Below are 19,366 nucleotides of genomic sequence, written 5' to 3'. Positions count from 1 at the left end.
CCTAATTATCCATTAAACTTTTATAATTATGCAATTATGCCCATTTTATATTTTGGTCTTTGGTTTTGCATTGTTTCAATTAAGTCCCTAATTGTCCATCAAACTTTCATAATTATGCAATTATGCCCCTGATTTAACCAAATCAACTTTTTAAAATTATAATTGGACCCCAAAACTTTAATTTCTTTTAATAAAAGCCTAAATTTTAAAAAATCAATTTTTCTTGTAATTAAACCTTCTATAAATTCAATCAAACCTTAGATAAAATTTAATTGAGTCCATAAACATCTGATTTTAGACTTTTTCTTCTCAAATTAAATTTTTCTTGTCAACAGGGCTCTCACAAATAAAAAATATAATGTCAAATTTCAATCTTATGTATTTTTGAACCTCTTCAACCAATTTTTAATCTTTTTTCGGCATTCCAGCATCCTTTTCTCGCTCCTATTATTTTTTGGATTTCTTTTGAATATTTTTTGATATATTATTATTCTTTTTTTTATTTTCTTTTTTTATAGGAATCTAAAAATAAGTAACAACAGTTGTGTTGCACAACATCCGTTGAACATAATTCAGTTGAAAAAAAAAACATGTACGGCGATGAAAAGATTATTGTTTTTTTTATTTATTTATTGAGCTTCCTTATAGCATGTTCTAAAAAGGCAGTGAAAGGAAACAAAACGCATGCAATTATTTATCTTAAATTTTTTTAATTAAATAAATGAACTGTTTAGGCGTTGAATCCGATGAATGATGTATTGATTCATCCTTACTTGAGAGGATGATAGCCATAATATTTTTAATAATTTTGATTTTAGTATCCCATTTCAATCTTTGGATGATAATGATTTCAGATAGCACAACATAAGCATTGTTTTGCTTAGTGGATCGACTCGGGAAATCTATGATATGAAATCTAATCTGAGTAAAAAAGAATATAGCCATTGACATGATCAACCTCCATTGTTACTTTGTTTATAATAGCATATTTAGAGATGGCTTAGCAATCTATTTATATCGAGTACTCTTGCTTTCAAGATCAGGTAAAAAGGGAGATAAGTGTTGATTCAAGTGTATAGAACAAATGGGAAGAACCTCTCAAGATTCCCCCATCCCCCTCCTTTTGCCAAATGACAAGCAGCTCCAGTTTTGCATGAAATATTTGTTCCAAGAACTTAAATTTGCAAACTTATGACTCAGGCCTGACACTTGTAAAGCCACACAACTGACACGCCAAATCTGGACATCAATGCGGAACATCAACATCTCAAGGGTGCTTTCAAGACTGCTAGGCTTGATCAACGAACAAGATCCTATGTGGAATAAATGAGAGCTGGAGAGTACCTACGGGCTAATGTCCAAAATATTTACAATTTTGGAAATGTTAGTTTGTGCCATGGGTTGCTGGAACCAGAAACGCAAAAGCTATGCGAAACCAACAAAATATCAGAAAATTTTTACTAAGATCAACCTACTGCATAAGATCATTTCAGAGATCAGTAGAGCAAAAGCAACAGATTTTTTGGGAAGCAATGGCATCGAACATCATGTTAGAAGAAGACGAAGGAACAAAAAAGGGAAATCCGCCAGCATCATTTGCCCTCCTGCAGTTTCTCTAGGTTGTCAGCAGTCCCTCCCAACCACTCCTCTAGCTTGGCTTCCTTATCAGCCTTGAAGTCATCGAAGTTCTCTGTTAACAACAATATATTATGACGTGGCAAGTTCACACCAGATTGATCCTCTTCTTCATCTAATTGTTGTCCACCAGCAGTCGGACTTGACAAGGGCAATTCATCAGCTTCCACATCAGGCAGAGACGAGCCAGTGCTAGTGACCGATTGTGATGAAGTAGGACAAGACAGTAGTTTTTCTGCCTGGTTTGTGGTTGATTCTTTGGAATCAAGTGGTGGCCACTTGAAATTGCTTGCCTTTTCTTTGGCAGTCTTAAATACAGTTGAAAAGTAATTGCTCGTCCTTTTGCCATCCTTCTCGGCGTCTTCTCCATTACGACCCCAAGTGCCTGGTCCCCGTGAGCTGGTTCTTCCCATCTGAAAACCTGAAACTGGGCTATTAATTAATCCTCTTCTTGGTTGTTTAGCTGACATTGTTGCTAAAGATTTCCTGATGTCTCTAATCATCTCATCAGCAACAGGGAAACCACATTCTTTCATTGACTTCACCATGGTGATACAATCCTCCAAGTCTTTAGTGTGCAGATTTGTTACACGTGACTTCTCCACAACATTATTCTTGAGCCTAATGACATTCGGAATTGCATTTTGAGCATGCTGCTGAACATAGAAGAGCCCTACTGAGGGTTCATTTGCCACGTACTTAATCATCTCAGCCAAGCTTTCAGTTATCTCCACAAAGCCATCGACCGTGGAGAATCCATGCATCTTGTCAAAGGCCAATGGCAGCTCATCACTGGTTTTGTCAAAAATTACAAATCCAAGTGCTATTCAATGTGGAGAAACAAAGAATTCGAGTGGGATCTACTAATACAAATTATATAATAATAGCAAATCGTTCTCTAACATATTCGTTGACCATCGAAGATCAATTTCCCAATTGCTTTCCCCCACGCTTCACTTAATTTTTTTCCATCCCATCTAACAACTACTTTATCAAATAATTTACTTATTTCAGCAGAGTTGATGTTTTCCCTGCATTCAATTGCACATTACAGTTCATTCTCAGTTGAGAAAATAAAATCCCTTGATTATCTCACTGAACAGTTTCCAGACAACATTTTATAGGAAACAGTGCACAAACAATAAGAAAATCGAAATTAATCCAAATACCAGGCATTTAAATCCTAGCCCACTTAAGAAAATCACAAAAGAAGCGAAACCCAGTCCTCATAACATCGAATTATATCACATTGCAAAAAAAGAAGAAGGAAAATCACTTACAGGAAGACCCAGAAAGCGAAAAACAATTACAATTTCAGGTACTTGCTAGGTGAAGCTCAATCTTTCCAACTTTTCTTGTAGATTCAGAGATGATCCAGGCCCGATGGCAGCTTTGCTTAAAATATGCAGAAGATTTGAACCTTTTGGGGTTTTATTTCTTGTATGGCGTAGGTAAAAGTGGAAACAGATAATCAATCTTTCTGTTTATTACCACCGCTGACGGCATAAAGAAACAAGAGTTTTATGTTTCTGAGTTGTTGGTGGATAGGTTTATCTTGTCACTCATCATGTTTTTTTTTTAAAAAAAAAAATTAAAGTATATCTTGTTTTGTTACTTTCTTCCTTTTCTTTTCTTGTTTAGGTTTTAGTTTTTCTAATATTTTATTATGGAGGCAGAACTAAGAATTTTAGGGGGGTATTGTTTTTTATACATAAAAAAATTATAACAGTGAATTAATTACTTTCACATTTTCAAACCCTAAAAAAAATAATTTAATTTAATTTAATTTACTAACACCCATCTAAACCCCAACACAAAAAAAATTATAAGATATAATTCATAAACACGATGAATAAGAAATATCTCAAGTTATTGTTTGGTTGTGTAATTACATATAACAATAGCTTTTCTCCTTTGCTTGGTCCTATATAAACAATTAAAGCGCTAACTAACATATAGCTGGAGAGATAGTTTTCCTTTTGTAAAGGTCAAGAAATCTTTGGGGTAAGCTTGAATTTCTAGGTTTTTTTTTTTTTTTTGGGATTTCTCATTTTATACATTTCATCCACGCTTGAATTTTTGCATTCAGAGGACTTTTTCTCGTATTTTTTTTTGGATTCAAATCAAATTAATAAGTCAAGAAACCAAATGCAATTAACTCTAAAACTTCTTTTAAGTAGGATATAATAGCATTCAAATCTTGTAATAGCTAGCTCAATTTATTTGTTTGAAATGTTATGACCACAATATGGCTCAAATTTCAGACTAGCTATTGAATTTGTTTCCAAGAAAAAAAATCAATTCAATTGTAAAATTAAATAAGAAATTAAAATATCTTATTTATTTTTGTAATACATATTTATTCATTACGAGTTTAATATCATTTTAATATTTGTTTAGATAATAAACCAGTGGTATTCAATTATATTATTATCATCTCAATGAATTATAAAAGAGTTTATAATGATAAAAAAATTTAATTAATAATCCTGTATTTTTTCAAGTAGTTTAAATTATTATATATAAAACAAGTTAATTTAAAAAAATATTATTATGAAAGTATGATAATTATTATTTTAAAATATGTTTTTTAAAAAATATTTATTTGGAAATAACATTAAATTAACAAGTTTTTGTCAAAGAAACATAAAACTCTTGTTTCTTTATGCCGTTAGCGGTGGTAATAAACAGAACGATTGATTTTCTGTTTCCACTTTTACCGACGCCGTACAAGAAATGAAACCCCAGAAGGTTGAAATCTTCTGCATATTTTAAGGAAAGCTGCCATTCGGCCTGGATCATCTCGGAATCTACAAGAAAAGTTGGAAAGATTGAACTTCACCTAGCAAGTAACTGAAATTGTAATTGTTTTTGGCTTTCTGGGTCTTCTTGTAAGTGATTTTCCTTCCTTTTCTTTTTGCGATGTGTTATAATTCGATGTTATGAGAACTGGGTTTTGCTTCTTTTGTGATTTTCTGAAGTGGGCTAGGATTTAAATGCCTGATATTTGTTTTAATTTTGATTTTCTTATTGTTTGTGCTCTGTTTCCTATAAAATGTTGTCTGGAAACTGTTCAGTGAGATAATCAAGGGATTTTATTTTCTCAACTGAGAATGAACTGTAATGTGCAATTGAATGCAGGGAAAACATCAACTCTGCTGAAATAAGTAAATTATTTGATAAAGTAGTTGTTAGATGGGATGGAAAAAAATTAAGTGAAGCGTGGGGGAAAGCAATTGGGAAATTGATCTTCGATGGTCAACGAATATGTTAGAGAACGATTTGCTATTATTGTATAATTTGTATTAGTAGATCCTCGTTATGATGATCAGCCATTAAGTTGCGAAGAATATAATGGAAAAGTGAATTCTGGAAATCTCTCTCCTAGGGTAGAACTTTCTGAGAAAATCTTACTTGTTTTGGTTCAGTTTCAGCTGAAAATAAGAGTCAGATTATGCAGTCGGTGAGTCTTTAACTTTGACTTTTACATACTATTCCTTAGAAACCAAGTAATAATAATCAACAAATGCTATACACATACATACATGTGTGTGTGTGTAATGTTTCAAATTAATTATTGTACAAGTTATTGGGTATCATTAGCCTTGTTGAACATTGCATTTATGGGTTAGGAAATAATAGCAGTGTTTGATTTTGACTGTGTCAGAGAAAATTGCATGATCGCTGACTGATTTTTTTCTTTTCCTTTTATTAATATCTATCTGTTTTAGGGATTGAGTCTTTATCAAGAGCCAAAAGAAAAACAAAGGGCCTTGCTGGGACGAGCTAGGAAAACTGTTCTTAAAGCAAAAGGATTAAGATGGGAATTTTTGATGGGTTGCCCGTTCCTCCTGACAAAGCAGTAAGTCGTTGATTTATTTATTTTGTGGTGTTTTTGTAGAAGTATAATGCAAGTGTTTTACCATGTGCATTGACAACTGTTGTTTAGTTGGAGTTTTGGTTTCTAGAGTAGATTTCATATTTATAATTCAACATCTTGAGTAGAATTATTAGATCAGGAGTTGATGGAGTTATGCTGGCATGAAACTTCCATGTAATTATAAAACAAAGATGATATGAGCCTTTGATGAATCATAAATGCATGTTTTGCCACATTATGTTCATCTTTCTTGCAGTAGTAGATGGTGCTGCATCTTTCGAGAAACAATATGAGGGTTCGTATATGGTGTATAATACAGGCAATGAATGGTTAAGCATCAAATTTTAACAAGACCATGCCTCAACAACTAAGTGTTAAAGTGGCTAGAAAATGTATTTATATTTAATGATGGGCTTTCTATGATTGATTTCATGTAAAGTGACAACTTCATATCGAATTTTTAATCATCTAGATTATTATTAATGTCATGTACTTTTGTGACATCTTCCTTTTTATTGTCCTGTTTTTTTCTTTTCTTTTCTCATCCCCTGGTTTGCTTCTTGGTACAAAACAGTATTTAAGAGAAGAGCTTTCAAGAATAGATGAGAGTTGGGCTGCTGCACGTTTTGACTCATTGCCTCATGTTGTCCATATTTTAACCTCTAAAGATCGTGAAGCTGAAGCCCAAGTTTTGAAGGAGCAAAGCGATGTTGTTGAGGATGTCGTAGATGAAGTTGTACAATCTTATCACAGTGGTTTCAACAAAGCAATTCAAAACTATTCTCAGGTGTCTTAAATATTCTTTTACAGACTGATCTAAACAATGTGTATTTCTAATTGCTATAAATTTCTTGCTTTCCTGGATCCAAGATAGAAAAAGATAGATTGTTTTCTTTTCCCTCTTTTTTGTTTTCAAATTCCTCAGAGCAGTTTCATATAAAATATCAATGGTGCCCACTTATAATCCATATTATAGAATGCTATTATTTGAAAGATGGGGATAATATTATAAAATATCAATGTTGTCCTCTTCTAATGCAAAGTTAGAGATCTTACTACTGAAATTGCAACTAACAGCTTTGTATTGGTAGGGTTCTAATATCACTACAAATTTAAGTATTCGTTGATTTACTGATAAGAGCCATGTCCATGATCAAGGATTATTTTTTGTGACCACAATTCAAAATACAATAAAAGTCTGCCAAAAAGCAAGTTCCTTCCTCTTATATTCTGATTGGATGTAGGTGGCAAGTCTATCAAGTGTGGCAGTCTGTGTTAACTTTCTGACTTGATAACAATTTGACTGCATTGATTTGCCAAAATCTCGAGTTCATTTCCGAACAACTTTATCTTCATCTTAAATTCTAGTATAAACCTCATAAGCTCCGTCCTGACCATGGTTCAATTATTCAACCTTTGGCTTTAGGTATATCTGTGCATTATGTAGTGAGCTTTTCGTTGATTTCAGTAAACGTTTAAATAAAATTTGTAGCAGTAGCATTTCTCATTAATGAAGCTATAGAATTTCAAAGTTTATCATGCAAAAATAACTATTCCCTAGCATAACTCGTTTCCAGACTTGTTTCCCGTAGATGAAGATTGTGATCTAGCTGCCCCCTTATTTTAAAGGCCATTTACTAAGGTTTTGTATCGTAGTTGACAATGCTAGCTCCTTTACTGCAATGAGTTCCTTGATATTTCAGATGCTTTATGTTATCTAGTTTTATGTGTTTTTTCCCTGTTTTTCCGAAGAGATTCTTAACTTTGTCTGCTTCACTATTTTCTTCTAATTTGTTAATTATTTATATTATTCCTAAATTCTCCCTTTTATGATGTAAAATCCTGATTTGGTGCTTCTGGGTAAAAAGTGGTGTAAATGATTGACTGAGAAAGAATTGAGGATGGTCAGCCATGGAAGGAGTGAGCGAAAATTGTGTATTGTGATGATTTCATCACAACTTCTTGGACTGGATTTACTCATGACCTCATAAAAGATTATCACTTGTTTAACTTTTTTGGGATTTGACATAAAAAAGAGTTGGTGCCTAAACTCAATTATCGTTGTTTATTATTTTCTTCCAGATCTTGCGGTTATTCAGTGAATCTGCTGAGAGTATCGCTTCACTAAAGGTTGATTTGTCTGAAGCAAAGAAACGTCTTGGTACCCGGAATAAGCAGTTGCATCAGTTGTGGTATCGATCTGTTACACTACGACACGTAATCTCTCTTTTAGATCAAATTGAAGGCATAGCTAAGGTTGGTCTAAATTCTCCAGCATATTTTAAAATGATTAACTTAATGAGGAGATTCACTGTACCACCATGCTACTATTTATTAACATAACAGTGCTCATGGCAGAACCATTTCCTTGTTACAAATCTTGTAATGTTCAAGAACCAATCTACTGCTCATTTGTTTGCTCAGGTTCCAGCTCGTATTGAGAAACTCATAGCAGAAAAGAAGTTTTATGCAGCAGTTCAATTGCACGCTCACTCATCATTGATGCTTGAGCGAGAAGGTCTTCAAATGGTAGGTTGTCAAACTTCCTGAAATTAGTTCATGGGAATGGTCCATGTCCTTTGTTGTTTGTTTTGTTAAGGTTAAAGCTCGGTTTTATCTCATCTTGCTTCCAATTCCTAGATTCCATGATGGTAACCTATGACATCATAGGTTGTTGGTAATTATTTACTGGTTCTACACTCCTTATGTTCTACACCTCAAATAATCATTTACAACTCGAACATATTCAAAGCTAGGATTTGGTAAGCATAAGAAGAACAGTGTTTAATAAAAAAATTGTTGGACATGGGGGTTTTGACATGATTTCGACTTCTTTCCTCGTTTGTTTTTGTTGAATTGACCTAACTTGCCCTGTAATTGGAATATTTGGGAAATTTTGAATTTACTATAATTATTGTGTCTCAGGTTGGTGCTCTTCAAGATGTGCGATCTGAGCTGACAAAGCTGCGAGGAGTTGTCTTCTATAAAATTTTGGAGGATTTGCATGCACATCTTTACAACAAGGGAGAATACAGGTACTTATTCATCTCTCTTCCTTTCTCGTTTCCCCTTCTTTTTCTAAGTAAATTTTTTTATTGTATTTTTGCTTAGGGAATATTATTCCTGTTCCCCTTTTTTTTGCTGTTTTATACTCTTTCCTTTATTGGGTGTGGAGGGTGAAGATACTGATGCTCATTCTCACTAATACGTCGCACATCATGTGTTTTGTCCTGTGAACTGCTCTGTTGTATTGTTAAAGAAGAGTGATGGATTTCTTAAGAAAGCTTCTCTCACTGTTCATCTTTTGAATGTTAATTCAAGCTATGCTTCAATACATTTATTTCTCTTATAGAATTTATTTGTCACTAGTTTGATTATTTTCTGCTGCTCAGTTGCCTCATGTGTTTTGTCCTGTGAACTGTTCTGTTGTAGTATAAAATAAAAGTGATGGCATTTTTAAGCAAGCTTCTCTCACCGTTGATCTTTTGAATGTCAATGCTATGCTTCAATACATTTATTTCTGTTATAGAATTTCTGTCATTAGTTTGATTGTTTTCTGCAGCTCAGTTGCCTCAAGCATGTATGAAAGAGATGATGAATTGCCGACTACCATAGCTGTCTTTACTATGAGCAATTCACAATCTCTATCTCGAAGAACAAGGTTGATGAAAGGTGACAATCATAGCTTTGCTGATGGATCATACAAGCCAAGCTCTATTGATGGAGGGTAAGAATAGTTTTCTTTGTTATTCAGTTCTTCTACTTTCCTTTTACTTTGTTCTTATCCTGCTTGTTAGTTCTACCTTACTCTTAACGTTCCTTATTTTCTTGCTTATGAGTGAAATTGATTCCGAAGTCCTGAAATAGATTTTTTGTGTTTGTATCTCCTCTTGAACCATTGTATGCTTTCCTGATCATTTGTATGTTCCCTCGCATGGTCAAGTTGATAGTTTTGACCCCGTTTGCCTTCCGAGTGGTTATTTTTAGATGGAGTAATTCTTGACTTTATCATGACCACTTTGTTTTCTGCTTGTTAATTGTCAGTTACAAAGTCGCTATCCTTTAGCCAAAAGTTTCGAGTTCATTTTAGTTAGTTCCAAACAATCACTTTGGCAGATATTTGCAAATTGGGTTTCATATTTTTAATAAAAGTGCAAACTGAAGATTTTCAAGATTCATCATGCATGAGCATGCATAAGAAATGTTTTTCTTTGAAGTGTTGACTGTGATTGGCTATTATTGTTATTATTTTCTGAGCATTTATGCCTCTCTACCCTCCTCAGTTCATCATTTGATGGTCATGATGAGGATCTTGATATAACTGATGAGGCAACCTCAGATGGGCACACTGCATCAATGAGAACAAATGGAGGTGATGGGAACATGAAGGACATTAAAGTTGGTTCTTGTCAAATACCAAGTTGGCTTTCAAATTCTACTCCCGATGAATTTATTGTATGAACAGTACACTAAAGTAAACACACTTATGTTGAATATGTTGTGGTTTTTTTCATTTTCTCTGGGCTGAAAGACTTGATTTTACATTTTCATGTAGGAAACCATTAAAAAGAGTGATGCTCCACTTCATGTGAAGTATTTGTGGACCATGGTTGAGTGTCTCTGCATGCTGGGCAAAGTTGCTGCTGCTGGTGCAATAATATGGTTGGTTATCTGGCTGCTGCACTTCCTTTTATGTTTTGACTGAGGGAAAAAAATCCATTTTTTGTGGGCTTCACATCTGCAACTATAGTAATGATCAGCTATATGTATGACATGAATTTTTTATGCTATTTACCTTTCCCCTCTAGTGACTGGATCTGTATTAGGATGAGATTTCTCGAGGGAAGTTCCATCACTTGTTTGGTTTTCTTGTACAAAACTAAAAGATGGATTGTCAGATTGAACATTTAATCCATCCATGCAGCTCTATTCATGCTCATATAGAATTAGTTGGTCTTGTACTTCATATTGTTTTGATATGCTTGGAGAGTTAGTGTAACATTCTTTGCTTTTTCCCCCCCAACAGCCAAAGGTTGCGACCTACAATTCATGACATCATCACTTCCAAGATAAAATCTCATTCAGAACTTGCCAACTCTTCAAGGTCTAGCATCAATCAATCTGCCCAAACCAGAGGTCTTCATTTTGTGAAAGGACAACTAGAAAGCTACAAGTTGCCAAAACAGAAACGTCAGAATGGAACACTATTGGCTGTAAGCCCAGTCTCGCCAGCGATGGCTCCCACAGGGAAAGCACAGGCTGCTGCAAAAGAGCTTCTTGATTCAATTTTGGACACTGTTATTCGAATATTTGGTAGGATACTGACTTGACATCTGTTGAAATATGGTTTGGAAAAATACACTTACCATTACACCTTTGTTGACCTAGAGAATCATGTTGTTGTTGGAGAGCTTCTGGAGTTCAAAACTTCACAGAATGTTGACTTGAACGTGCCAGGGTCGTTGACAACAGATTTAAATTGGAACCTGGATTCTGAAGCATCTCAAGTTATTGGAGGTTACAGTATTGGTTTTTCCTTGACAGTTTTACAGGTAGCTGGCTGGCTTTTGTCACTTGATAAACGAAGTTAGTGCTTTTGAATGTCTATTTTTTGGTGGAAAACTTCTCCTCATTTTCACGTAATGTTTCATTGTATAATCTGCTAAAGAGTGAATGTCAACAACTCATATGTGAAATTCTGAGAGCCACTCCTGAAGCTGCATCTGCAGATGCTTCTGTACAAACTGCTAGACTGGCAAGCAAGGCTCCTTCAAAGGGAAAAAAGTGGGTAACATTAATTTCTAACAGTTTTGCTGGCCTCTTTATGGTATATTTTCTTTTGGGTCTTTAAATGGGTTTTAGGTCACTTTCAACCAGTCTGCAAAGCTCTTTGTTTTAATTTTGTAGCTGTATCATGATATCATGTTTCACTCTCTTTGAATAAAATAGACTTCCTTTTTCAAAAAAGTGAACAGTTTTGAGGAATCAGCAAGATGGTATAGTAATGCCCTGCTAATTCTAATGTGTTACAGGGATGGATCAGAAGATGGGCTCACCTTTGCTTTTCGCTTCACGGATGCTACAATATCCATTCCTAACCAAGGTGGCTGGTATTCATTCTTTTGTAAAGATGCTATTTATGCACTGTTAGGTTCTTGAATGGTTTAGGCCCCTTGAAAATTTATTAGAATCTACAGAAACCATGATAGGGATGACAATCTTGTAATAGGGATTCTTCTCACTTTGATTTAGAAGGGAGAAACAATCACTGGCAACCTCATGTTTTGTGCCCCGATGATGTGATAGTCGCATTCCAGTTACACCACAGTTTTCATCTATGCTACCTTTTTCAAATTATTTTCTTTGGTGTCAGATTTATTTTTCACATGTAATGGTTTCCTCTTGATTAATCCTTTATTTTCATTGTTCCTTTTGTTATCAATTATTCAGGTGTTGATCTCATTCGTCAAGGATGGAGCAGGAAGGGTCCAAATGTGCTCCAAGAAGGCTATGGGTCTGCTGCTGTCCTGCCTGAGCTAGGCATATATCTAGCAGCATCTGTATACCGTCCTGTTCTTCAGGTTTGGGATTGACATGGATCCATTGTGTCAAACTTGAAATGTATTACCGGTTTCTCTTGTTGGGCTTGTCTAAAGTGATTTTCTTTGCAGTTTACAGATAAGCTTGCTTCAATGCTGCCAAAAAATTATTCCCAGTTTGGGTAAGCTTGAAAAGCACACTGCTTCTTGTTGGCATATGCAATCAAAGGTCCCTTTGTATGGTCTACATGATGCACATTTGAGTGTAGATATTGATCCTGTAAATTTTCTTTTGATTTTTTCTGAGTCAACGTCCTTTCTCATTCTTTGCTTGCCTGAATTTGAATGTTGCACTAGATCCAAGACTCCCTTCCCAGTCCAACAACAATCTCTACATACTTGAGATCTTGAGGTCTGCGTGTGTGGGGGCAACTAAAATGAACAAGAGTCTGGTCTGAATATGGGCCTGGCCTGCTAGTCTGCTGTCAGGTTCAGGAATAGCACCGTGTTTAGGCACCAATCTGCCCCTTAATAATGAAATGGTCCTTCGACCTTCATTTGATTCCAAAAACCAGCATAGAAAAAGCTCTGATGTGCCAAAAAGTTGGGGAGGGGGGATGCTTGACTACCTTCTGACCAAAATTATAGTCATTGTATAGTTTGTTTAAATTCTCATTCCATAATCAACTACAGAACACAATCACTATGTTTGATACCATTTCTGCTGAGGGGCAGAGTATGGTCCCATTACATCATTGTCATAGTAGTTAGATTTTTATATATCTGCATTGGGTTTATCACAATGAGTGGGCATCTGTGGAGTTTAGTTTGAACTATGAAGAGATGGAACTTTTCATAATGCTTGCACTCCTAGTTCCTTAGAGCTCAATCATAGTATATTTAGCTCAATCAAGAGTTTGATGGCCTGGATCGCTGCACATTTAGTTTATGTGCATCTTATTTCTTGTTTTTTTTTCCTGAGAGATTCATTCAGGATGCTGATGTGTTTTTTGTACTCTTTGCTTCAAAAACTGCAGGAATGATGGCTTGCTAGCTTTTGTGGAAAACTTTGTAAAAGATCATTTTTTACCAACAATGTTTGTGGATTACCGGAAGGGTGTACAGCAGGCTATATCAAGCAAGTTCTATATGGTCCAAGATTTAGTTTCATTATGTTGAAACTAAATTGCTTTTTAATGATGCTTTATATACCTTTTCATCAATTGATTTAGTCCATCACACACTTATTAGTATTTCCTTGATTAGCTTTGCATGTTCAAGCATAAACAGTATCAATAGACGTAATTTTGTGAAGATACAACAGTATCAGTTGATCATGAGCCAATAGGTAGATTGCCAAAATCACATGGACAATTAAATTAACTCTATTTTTCACTAACGTTTTTAAAAAAAACAGTGACATTTGACTTGGAATACAAATAAACTACATAAGCATCCAGATACTATGACAAATTATAATTTTGCAGGGAAGAAAATTGTTGTTTTTGGAATCTTCTCAGCATGTGGATGCTCAATAAGAGATTGTCGAAACTCATCTGATCTGTAGTTAAGCTTCTTTTTTTTTATTGTTTCTGCTGTTTAAAATCTCATTCTGGAAGTGCTATCACAGGTCCAGCTGCATTTCGTCCGAGGGCCCATACTGTTGCTCCTTATACACCATCAACTGAGAAAGGTCGACCAGTCTTGCAGGGACTTTTGGCAATCGATTTCTTGGCAAAAGAGGCAAGCATGTTTTATCCTTCCATTTTCCCATCCTTGAATAAGTGCAATTTTCGTTGTGTTTGGAAAGATCTTGAAAGCAACACCTTTATCTGATGTGGAAGGCTTTTTAACATTTTCTATCAGTCACTTTTTAGTCTGAGATGTATTGGATTTTGGGATGTCTAATGAACATTTATCCTTTACTCCAGGTGCTTGGTTGGGCTCAAGCAATGCCCAAATTTGCTGGTGACCTTGTAAAGTTCGTGCAAACTTTCCTCGAGCGAACATATGAAAGATGTCGGACATCATATATGGAGGCATGACCTATCTATTATAATCATATCTTTTCCTATTCATTAGAAGCATCATTAGTGCTGTTTGCTTCATCTCAATCTATTATAATAATGCCTAATCTTATGATGCTTTAAGTATTAGTTCTTGCTTTGTTAATACTGTTGCTGAATTCCATTGAAAATTGATGATTTTTGAGGATGCATGGTAAAAGTCGATGCTTGTCTTGTGCAGTCACCATATAGCATCTGTTAGCTATTTTTGATTGTAATGTTTCAGGCAGTTCTTGAGAAGCAGAGTTACATGCTGATTGGAAGGCATGATATTGAGAAACTGATGCGATTTGACCCAGCAAGTGCATATTTACCGAATTCACTTGGTCAATCAAGCATGGTAAACAATGCCTCCAGTGCTGAATCTATAGAGATTGAATTGGAGTTGAGTGAAATATTACTCAATCTGCGACCTATCAAGCAGGTATGTGTAATTATATAAGCCGGATGCACTTTTGACTACAAATATTGATGCACTTTTTAGGGGCAGGGACAGTTAAGATTTAGGGGTTTTCAAAACCGGTTTTGGTTTGGTTTGCAACAAAAAAACCCAATCGAACCATTTCTTTAAATTCTGTAAATTATGACCCAAACTGAAAACTGGTTCAAACCAAATGGTTTGATTTGGTTCAGTTGGGTTTTTTTCTTTAATATTCAGGTAACCGATAAACCTTATGATTATGCTTGTCTTGGACTTTTTTAATGGGCCAAAGCTTTTCTAAACCATTTTATGGGCTTGTTTATAATCATTTTGTGCTAAATTGGGAGAAGATTTTTCAATGGGCTTGGGTTATTTTTAGTCTTTTTTAATTTGCTTCTTTTTAATTTTGTGTCTTCAATTTAAAAATAAACAAATGAAGTGTTTCTGCTTTTATTCTGTTTTCTGGAAAATTTATTTTGGTTTTTTTTTTTTGTTTTTTATGAAAAAAAATGTTGGCCAGCAGAAAATTATGAGAAAAAGAAGCAAGATCCATGCAGCCCTGCTAACAGCACCAATATTCATTAAGTATTTTTACACATGAGAACGAAAGAAAATCAAGCAAAAAATTCGACAACAATATCAATAGCAGCAAAAGGATCCAGAAAGCCACCAAAAAACACTTGCATACCTCAAGATCAATGCTAGAAAAAAACAACAGTAGCAGATTAGGGAGGTTATCTAGAAGAATCAAAAAGAAAATTTCAGTAAGAGAAAATTGTCCAACAAAAAAAGAAACATCATATGACTATAATCAAAAGTAAGATAAGAGAAAGGCTCAAGAAAATGAAGTTAGGCCTTTGAATGCATAAATCATAGAACAAAAAAAGATTAACAAACAGAGAAAGAAATACACCTTCAGTATTCTAGAGAATGGAGAAGATGAGAGAGGAGAGAGAAGAAGGTGGGCTATGGGTAAAGTGAGATCGAGAGAGGAGGGGGAAAAGTGGTGGGGGGAGAAGGGGCATGCAACTGCATATACTACTTTAGGGTTTGAGAAGAATTTTTCTTTTATAACTGTTTGGCTTTTTATAGTTGGTTTAGGTTTTGGTTGAACCAGTTCAATTCTGTTTGGTTTGGTCAATTTTAAACTTCTAAAACCAAACTGAACCTGACTTTTTTTGGGATTTTTTAATTGGCTTTTTTCGTTAATTTTGTTTTGGTTTTGGGGTCAGTAGTTCCTTCTTCGTTTCTGACTAATAGAGTTGACATTCTAAATGAAAAATGTTTGTTGAGTCTTTCCTGGAATTAGATTTTCTCTAAATTTGTATCACATTTGCAAATTGAGTTTGTTTCCCCCCTTTGTGTCATTTACAGGAAAATCTAATTCGTGATGATAACAAACTTATTTTGCTTGCTTCCCTTAGTGATTCACTCGAGTATGTTGCAGACTCAATTGAAAGGCAAGTTCATCTTGTTAGAGCAATCAATTTGTGCTTTATTATTCTTTTTGCATGTCATATAAATAAACACACGAGGAACTTGGGAAGTCATGCTGGATTTGATAAAAATGGACATTCTATTCTCCATAACTAGCCCTTTGATCTTGTATGAATGCTTTTAAGTTCCTGGCTTGATGACAATATGATGCTTTCCTTTCCTGCAACTCATTACCTGAGCTACTATGATATACTTGGTGGCTATATGTAAGTTCTTTATTACTAAAGGGTGAACCTTTTGTGGAACTTTGGTCATGAAGGCATGGATACCTATTTGGAGTAGACACAAAAATAAGGGTGTTCTATTGGTTGTGAACTTACAATCGATTGGCACCAACCTTGTTGTGGCATATCCTGGGCCTCAAAAATAAATGATAGCTAAAATCCCACAGGATACTCCTCGATTGACAGTGTCCTCATGTTTGCTCTCCGTGGGCTTAGGCTGCATCAACCTCCCATCTAGCAAGCCTCTGACAAACCCCTATTGAAAGCACATGACTGTTTGGGGAAACCTTTTCAAAGCTGGTTCATGATCTTTCCTATTTACTGGATAATTGTGAAGAGAGGAGCTTACCATTGATTTGCCTGTTCAAGATACATTTGTCAAACATTGTTGTTTACCTTTTACCTTCGGGATAATTTCTCCATATATTTGGGTTGTGCCACCTGCTATCGTAGTATTTAATTTAATGCTTTAGTTTATTGTTGTCACTGATGAAGTACAACTTTAGAGGGGACTAGTTCACTTCATCTAACTAGTTTGGGACCAGCTGTTTACGCAAATCTGATATGTCATAGAAAATTGTTGTATTTTGGAAACTTCATTTGTTAGCAAATTCTGGGCGTTAGCTGTACAAGATTTGTTTTCCTAAATTACAGGCTTGGGCAAATAACATCACGATCATCAAATCAAGTAGCAGATAAAGCCAAGACTCTGGCAGCATTTGCTGATGATTATAGAAAATTGGCAATTGACTGCCTAAAGGTTTTGCATGTAGAGATGAAGTTGGAAACAATATTCCATATGCAGGTATGAGAAGCACTTGTATTCGAAGAATTTTATGCCTAAATTGGATGTGAAATCTTTCAAATTAACACTTCTGAGGAAATACCTTCAAACAGGAAATGACAAACAGGGAGTACTTAGAGGACCAAGATGCAGAAGAGCCAGACGACTTTGTTATTGCTCTCACTGCACAGGTCAGTGTCTGTGTACAGATTGTTTCAACCGCGTATAGGTTTCATAGTCATGTAAATAGTAGATGTCCTCTTCAAGCTTCTCCTACAGCTTGCATGAACAATTTTTTGTAGATGAAATATTGGAACCTGGAGCATATTTTGGAGAATTTAACCATTCTTCTTGCTCTGTTTCTTTATATATTCTTGAAATCATATTTTACATCATTTCTTCACTTTTCTTGTATGCTCTTAGAATCAAATTTTACATCTTTTTCCTGTGCCTTAGATAACACGTAGAGACGAGGAAATGGCACCTTTTGTTGCAGCAGTAAAGCAGAATTACATATTTGGTGGAATTTGTAGCATTGCAGCAAATGCATCTATCAAGGTTTGAATCTCTACTGCTATTGAGAATTTGGCTAGACTTTGATGTTCTTTTACATTTTGTTTCTTTTTAGTCATTTAGAATCTCCAATACCTGTATCTTCCATTTTTCACACTACTAATGGAAAATGTGATGTCTTGTTAGGCTTTGGCTGACATGAAGTCCATTAATCTTTTTGGAGTTCAGCAAATATGCCGGAATTCAATTGCATTGGAACAGGTAAACTTTAATACATAATAATTGCATAATTTTTTTCCAGCACTGTTTGCCTTTCTGGGATCTGTCATCCTTCCATCCATTAGGACTTGATCTCTGCCAAGAGTTGACCGCTAATAGTTGAAATGCAGCTTTCATGTGTGTTTGATATTGTGGTGTTGGGTGCTTGCTCTTTGCTTGAAAATGTGTTTTCTCAATTTTTTATTTTTATCATTAGAATATCAAAATCACCGGAAAGCACTAAAACAAGCATAAATTTGATGTTTTTTAAAGCCAAACACACTTTTAAAACTCATCTAAACTCATTTCCAAATGCAAAAACAAATGGTATTGAATCTGTTGGATTATACGACAAGAGGTGGCTTAATAATTTTTATTGCCATTTTACAGGCCCTTGCAGCTATCCCATCGATTGATAGCGAAGCTGTGCAGCAGAGATTAGATCATGTCCGAACATATTATGAACTACTAAACATGCCATTTGAGGCAAGTCACTGAAACCATGGTTTACTTTTGTGAATAATTCTCTGTGCTGCCATGCTAATATCATCGTTATATCCTGAATTTCCAGGCCTTGCTTGCTTTCATCACCGAGCATGAGAACTTGTTTACACCCGCAGAGTGAGTTGCTGCAACCCTTTTATTTTGCTGTCACTGGTCAGAACTCATTTAATATCAAATCAAATAAAAAAATTACTTTAATTTTGCAGGTATGCCAATCTTCTGAAGGTCAACGTCCTAGGAAGGGAAATCCCACCAGATGCGCAGGATCGAGTCTCCTACATTTTATCCCGTTAACTCTTTCATTGGTGGGAAGAGGATTCTTATTATTTTGTTGTGTGAAAATGCAAGCGGTTCGTTCTGATTGTGCCAGCATAAATGTATACAACAGATAATTTGCTTTGTAAGTTGGTGCATACGGCCGGATGGATGCAGAAGCCAGTTCCGTGGATATCATCATCTTCCACGTATGTGTCACCTTGTGGTGAATTTTTGACGGTATATTGTAGATGCTAGGGTCTTGCCATTGATTTTTTTATTGTAATGTCTTGTGTATTTCTTTGGGTTCGAGAGAATTCTTTTTGCTTTTGTAAATCGTTCATGTTAATCTTCAATCCATTTCTTCTCCCCCTCGAAGAACTAAATCTAGTTATTGAATAGCTAATGTCTTCAATCCATTTCTTCTCCCATCAACTTATATATCATACTGGATTAATCCACTTGATTACCGATGGAGGACACTGGCTGGTTCGTGCTGGCTCAAATGTTGTGATTCTCAGCTATTGATGCAACGGGGCTGTGACTTTTGACATGTGACAGTAGAGTATAGAGGACTAGGGACTTTTACTTGAACCTGAAGAAAGTTGCGTCTCATTAGATGGCCTTCACGCCCGTAAGGCCACCTACTGGAAAATGACGAGGCCTATTGGACCTATTTGCGTAAAGAGCTTTCACAGGCCCATTTTTCTTCTTTCTGGAAAGAGCTCCGAGGCCCATTGGGCCTATTGCCAGGAAGAACTCAACTGAGCCCATTTGACCTATTGATAAA

The 19,366-nt window shown here is 35.3% G+C and overlaps 2 protein-coding genes across 4 annotated transcripts; one reads left to right on the top strand and one right to left on the bottom strand.

Annotated features, from left to right (window-relative positions):
• Nucleotides 1–1,426: 1,426 nt before the first annotated feature.
• On the bottom strand, nt 1,427–3,175 carry LOC105137140 (uncharacterized). Of its 2 annotated transcripts, none has more exons than XM_011042765.1 (2): nt 2,916–3,175; nt 1,427–2,399 (listed from the first exon to the last, which is right to left on the bottom strand). In XM_011042765.1, exon 2 carries the CDS (start codon nt 2,397–2,399, stop codon nt 1,593–1,595), a length of 807 nt encoding a protein of 268 aa, XP_011041067.1. In that variant the 5' UTR covers nt 2,916–3,175; the 3' UTR covers nt 1,427–1,592. The 2 variants fall into 2 exon arrangements, with proteins under 2 accessions (XP_011041067.1, XP_011041065.1); XM_011042763.1 differs by having other exon boundaries at nt 1,427–2,427; nt 2,916–3,173.
• On the top strand, nt 2,434–18,957 carry LOC105137141 (exocyst complex component SEC8-like). Of its 2 annotated transcripts, none has more exons than XM_011042767.1 (28): nt 2,434–2,708; nt 4,282–4,526; nt 5,367–5,497; nt 6,090–6,302; nt 7,598–7,771; nt 7,940–8,044; nt 8,441–8,550; nt 9,078–9,242; nt 9,799–9,970; nt 10,071–10,177; nt 10,542–10,828; nt 10,904–11,067; nt 11,184–11,299; nt 11,548–11,618; nt 11,966–12,096; nt 12,187–12,236; nt 13,092–13,192; nt 13,685–13,797; nt 13,986–14,093; nt 14,347–14,544; nt 15,916–16,001; nt 16,917–17,067; nt 17,160–17,237; nt 17,503–17,604; nt 17,746–17,820; nt 18,208–18,303; nt 18,389–18,438; nt 18,528–18,957. In XM_011042767.1, exons 3-28 carry the CDS (start codon nt 5,456–5,458, stop codon nt 18,613–18,615), a joined length of 3,153 nt encoding a protein of 1,050 aa, XP_011041069.1. In that variant the 5' UTR covers nt 2,434–2,708; nt 4,282–4,526; nt 5,367–5,455; the 3' UTR covers nt 18,616–18,957. The 2 variants fall into 2 exon arrangements, with proteins under 2 accessions (XP_011041069.1, XP_011041068.1); XM_011042766.1 differs by having other exon boundaries at nt 11,548–11,621.
• Nucleotides 18,958–19,366: the final 409 nt, after the last annotated feature.

This window comes from Populus euphratica, unplaced genomic scaffold (genome assembly GCF_000495115.2).
Source record: "Populus euphratica unplaced genomic scaffold, PopEup_1.0 scaffold63.1, whole genome shotgun sequence".
Classification (NCBI taxonomy): domain Eukaryota; kingdom Viridiplantae; phylum Streptophyta; class Magnoliopsida; order Malpighiales; family Salicaceae; genus Populus; species Populus euphratica.
This window is presented reverse-complemented; position numbering and strand designations above follow the sequence as displayed.

Coding starts and splice junctions, on each gene's coding strand:
- LOC105137141 (XM_011042766.1), top strand. CDS start 5,456: ATGGGAATTTTTGATGGGTTGCCCGTTCCTCCTGACAAAGCA. Junction 13,193..13,684: donor TGTACAGCAGGCTATATCAA/GCAAGTTCTATA, acceptor GTGCTATCACAG/GTCCAGCTGCATTTCGTCCG. Junction 14,545..15,915: donor ATCTGCGACCTATCAAGCAG/GTATGTGTAATT, acceptor TGTCATTTACAG/GAAAATCTAATTCGTGATGA.
- LOC105137140 (XM_011042765.1), bottom strand. CDS start 2,399: ATGCATGGATTCTCCACGGTCGATGGCTTTGTGGAGATAACTGAAAGC.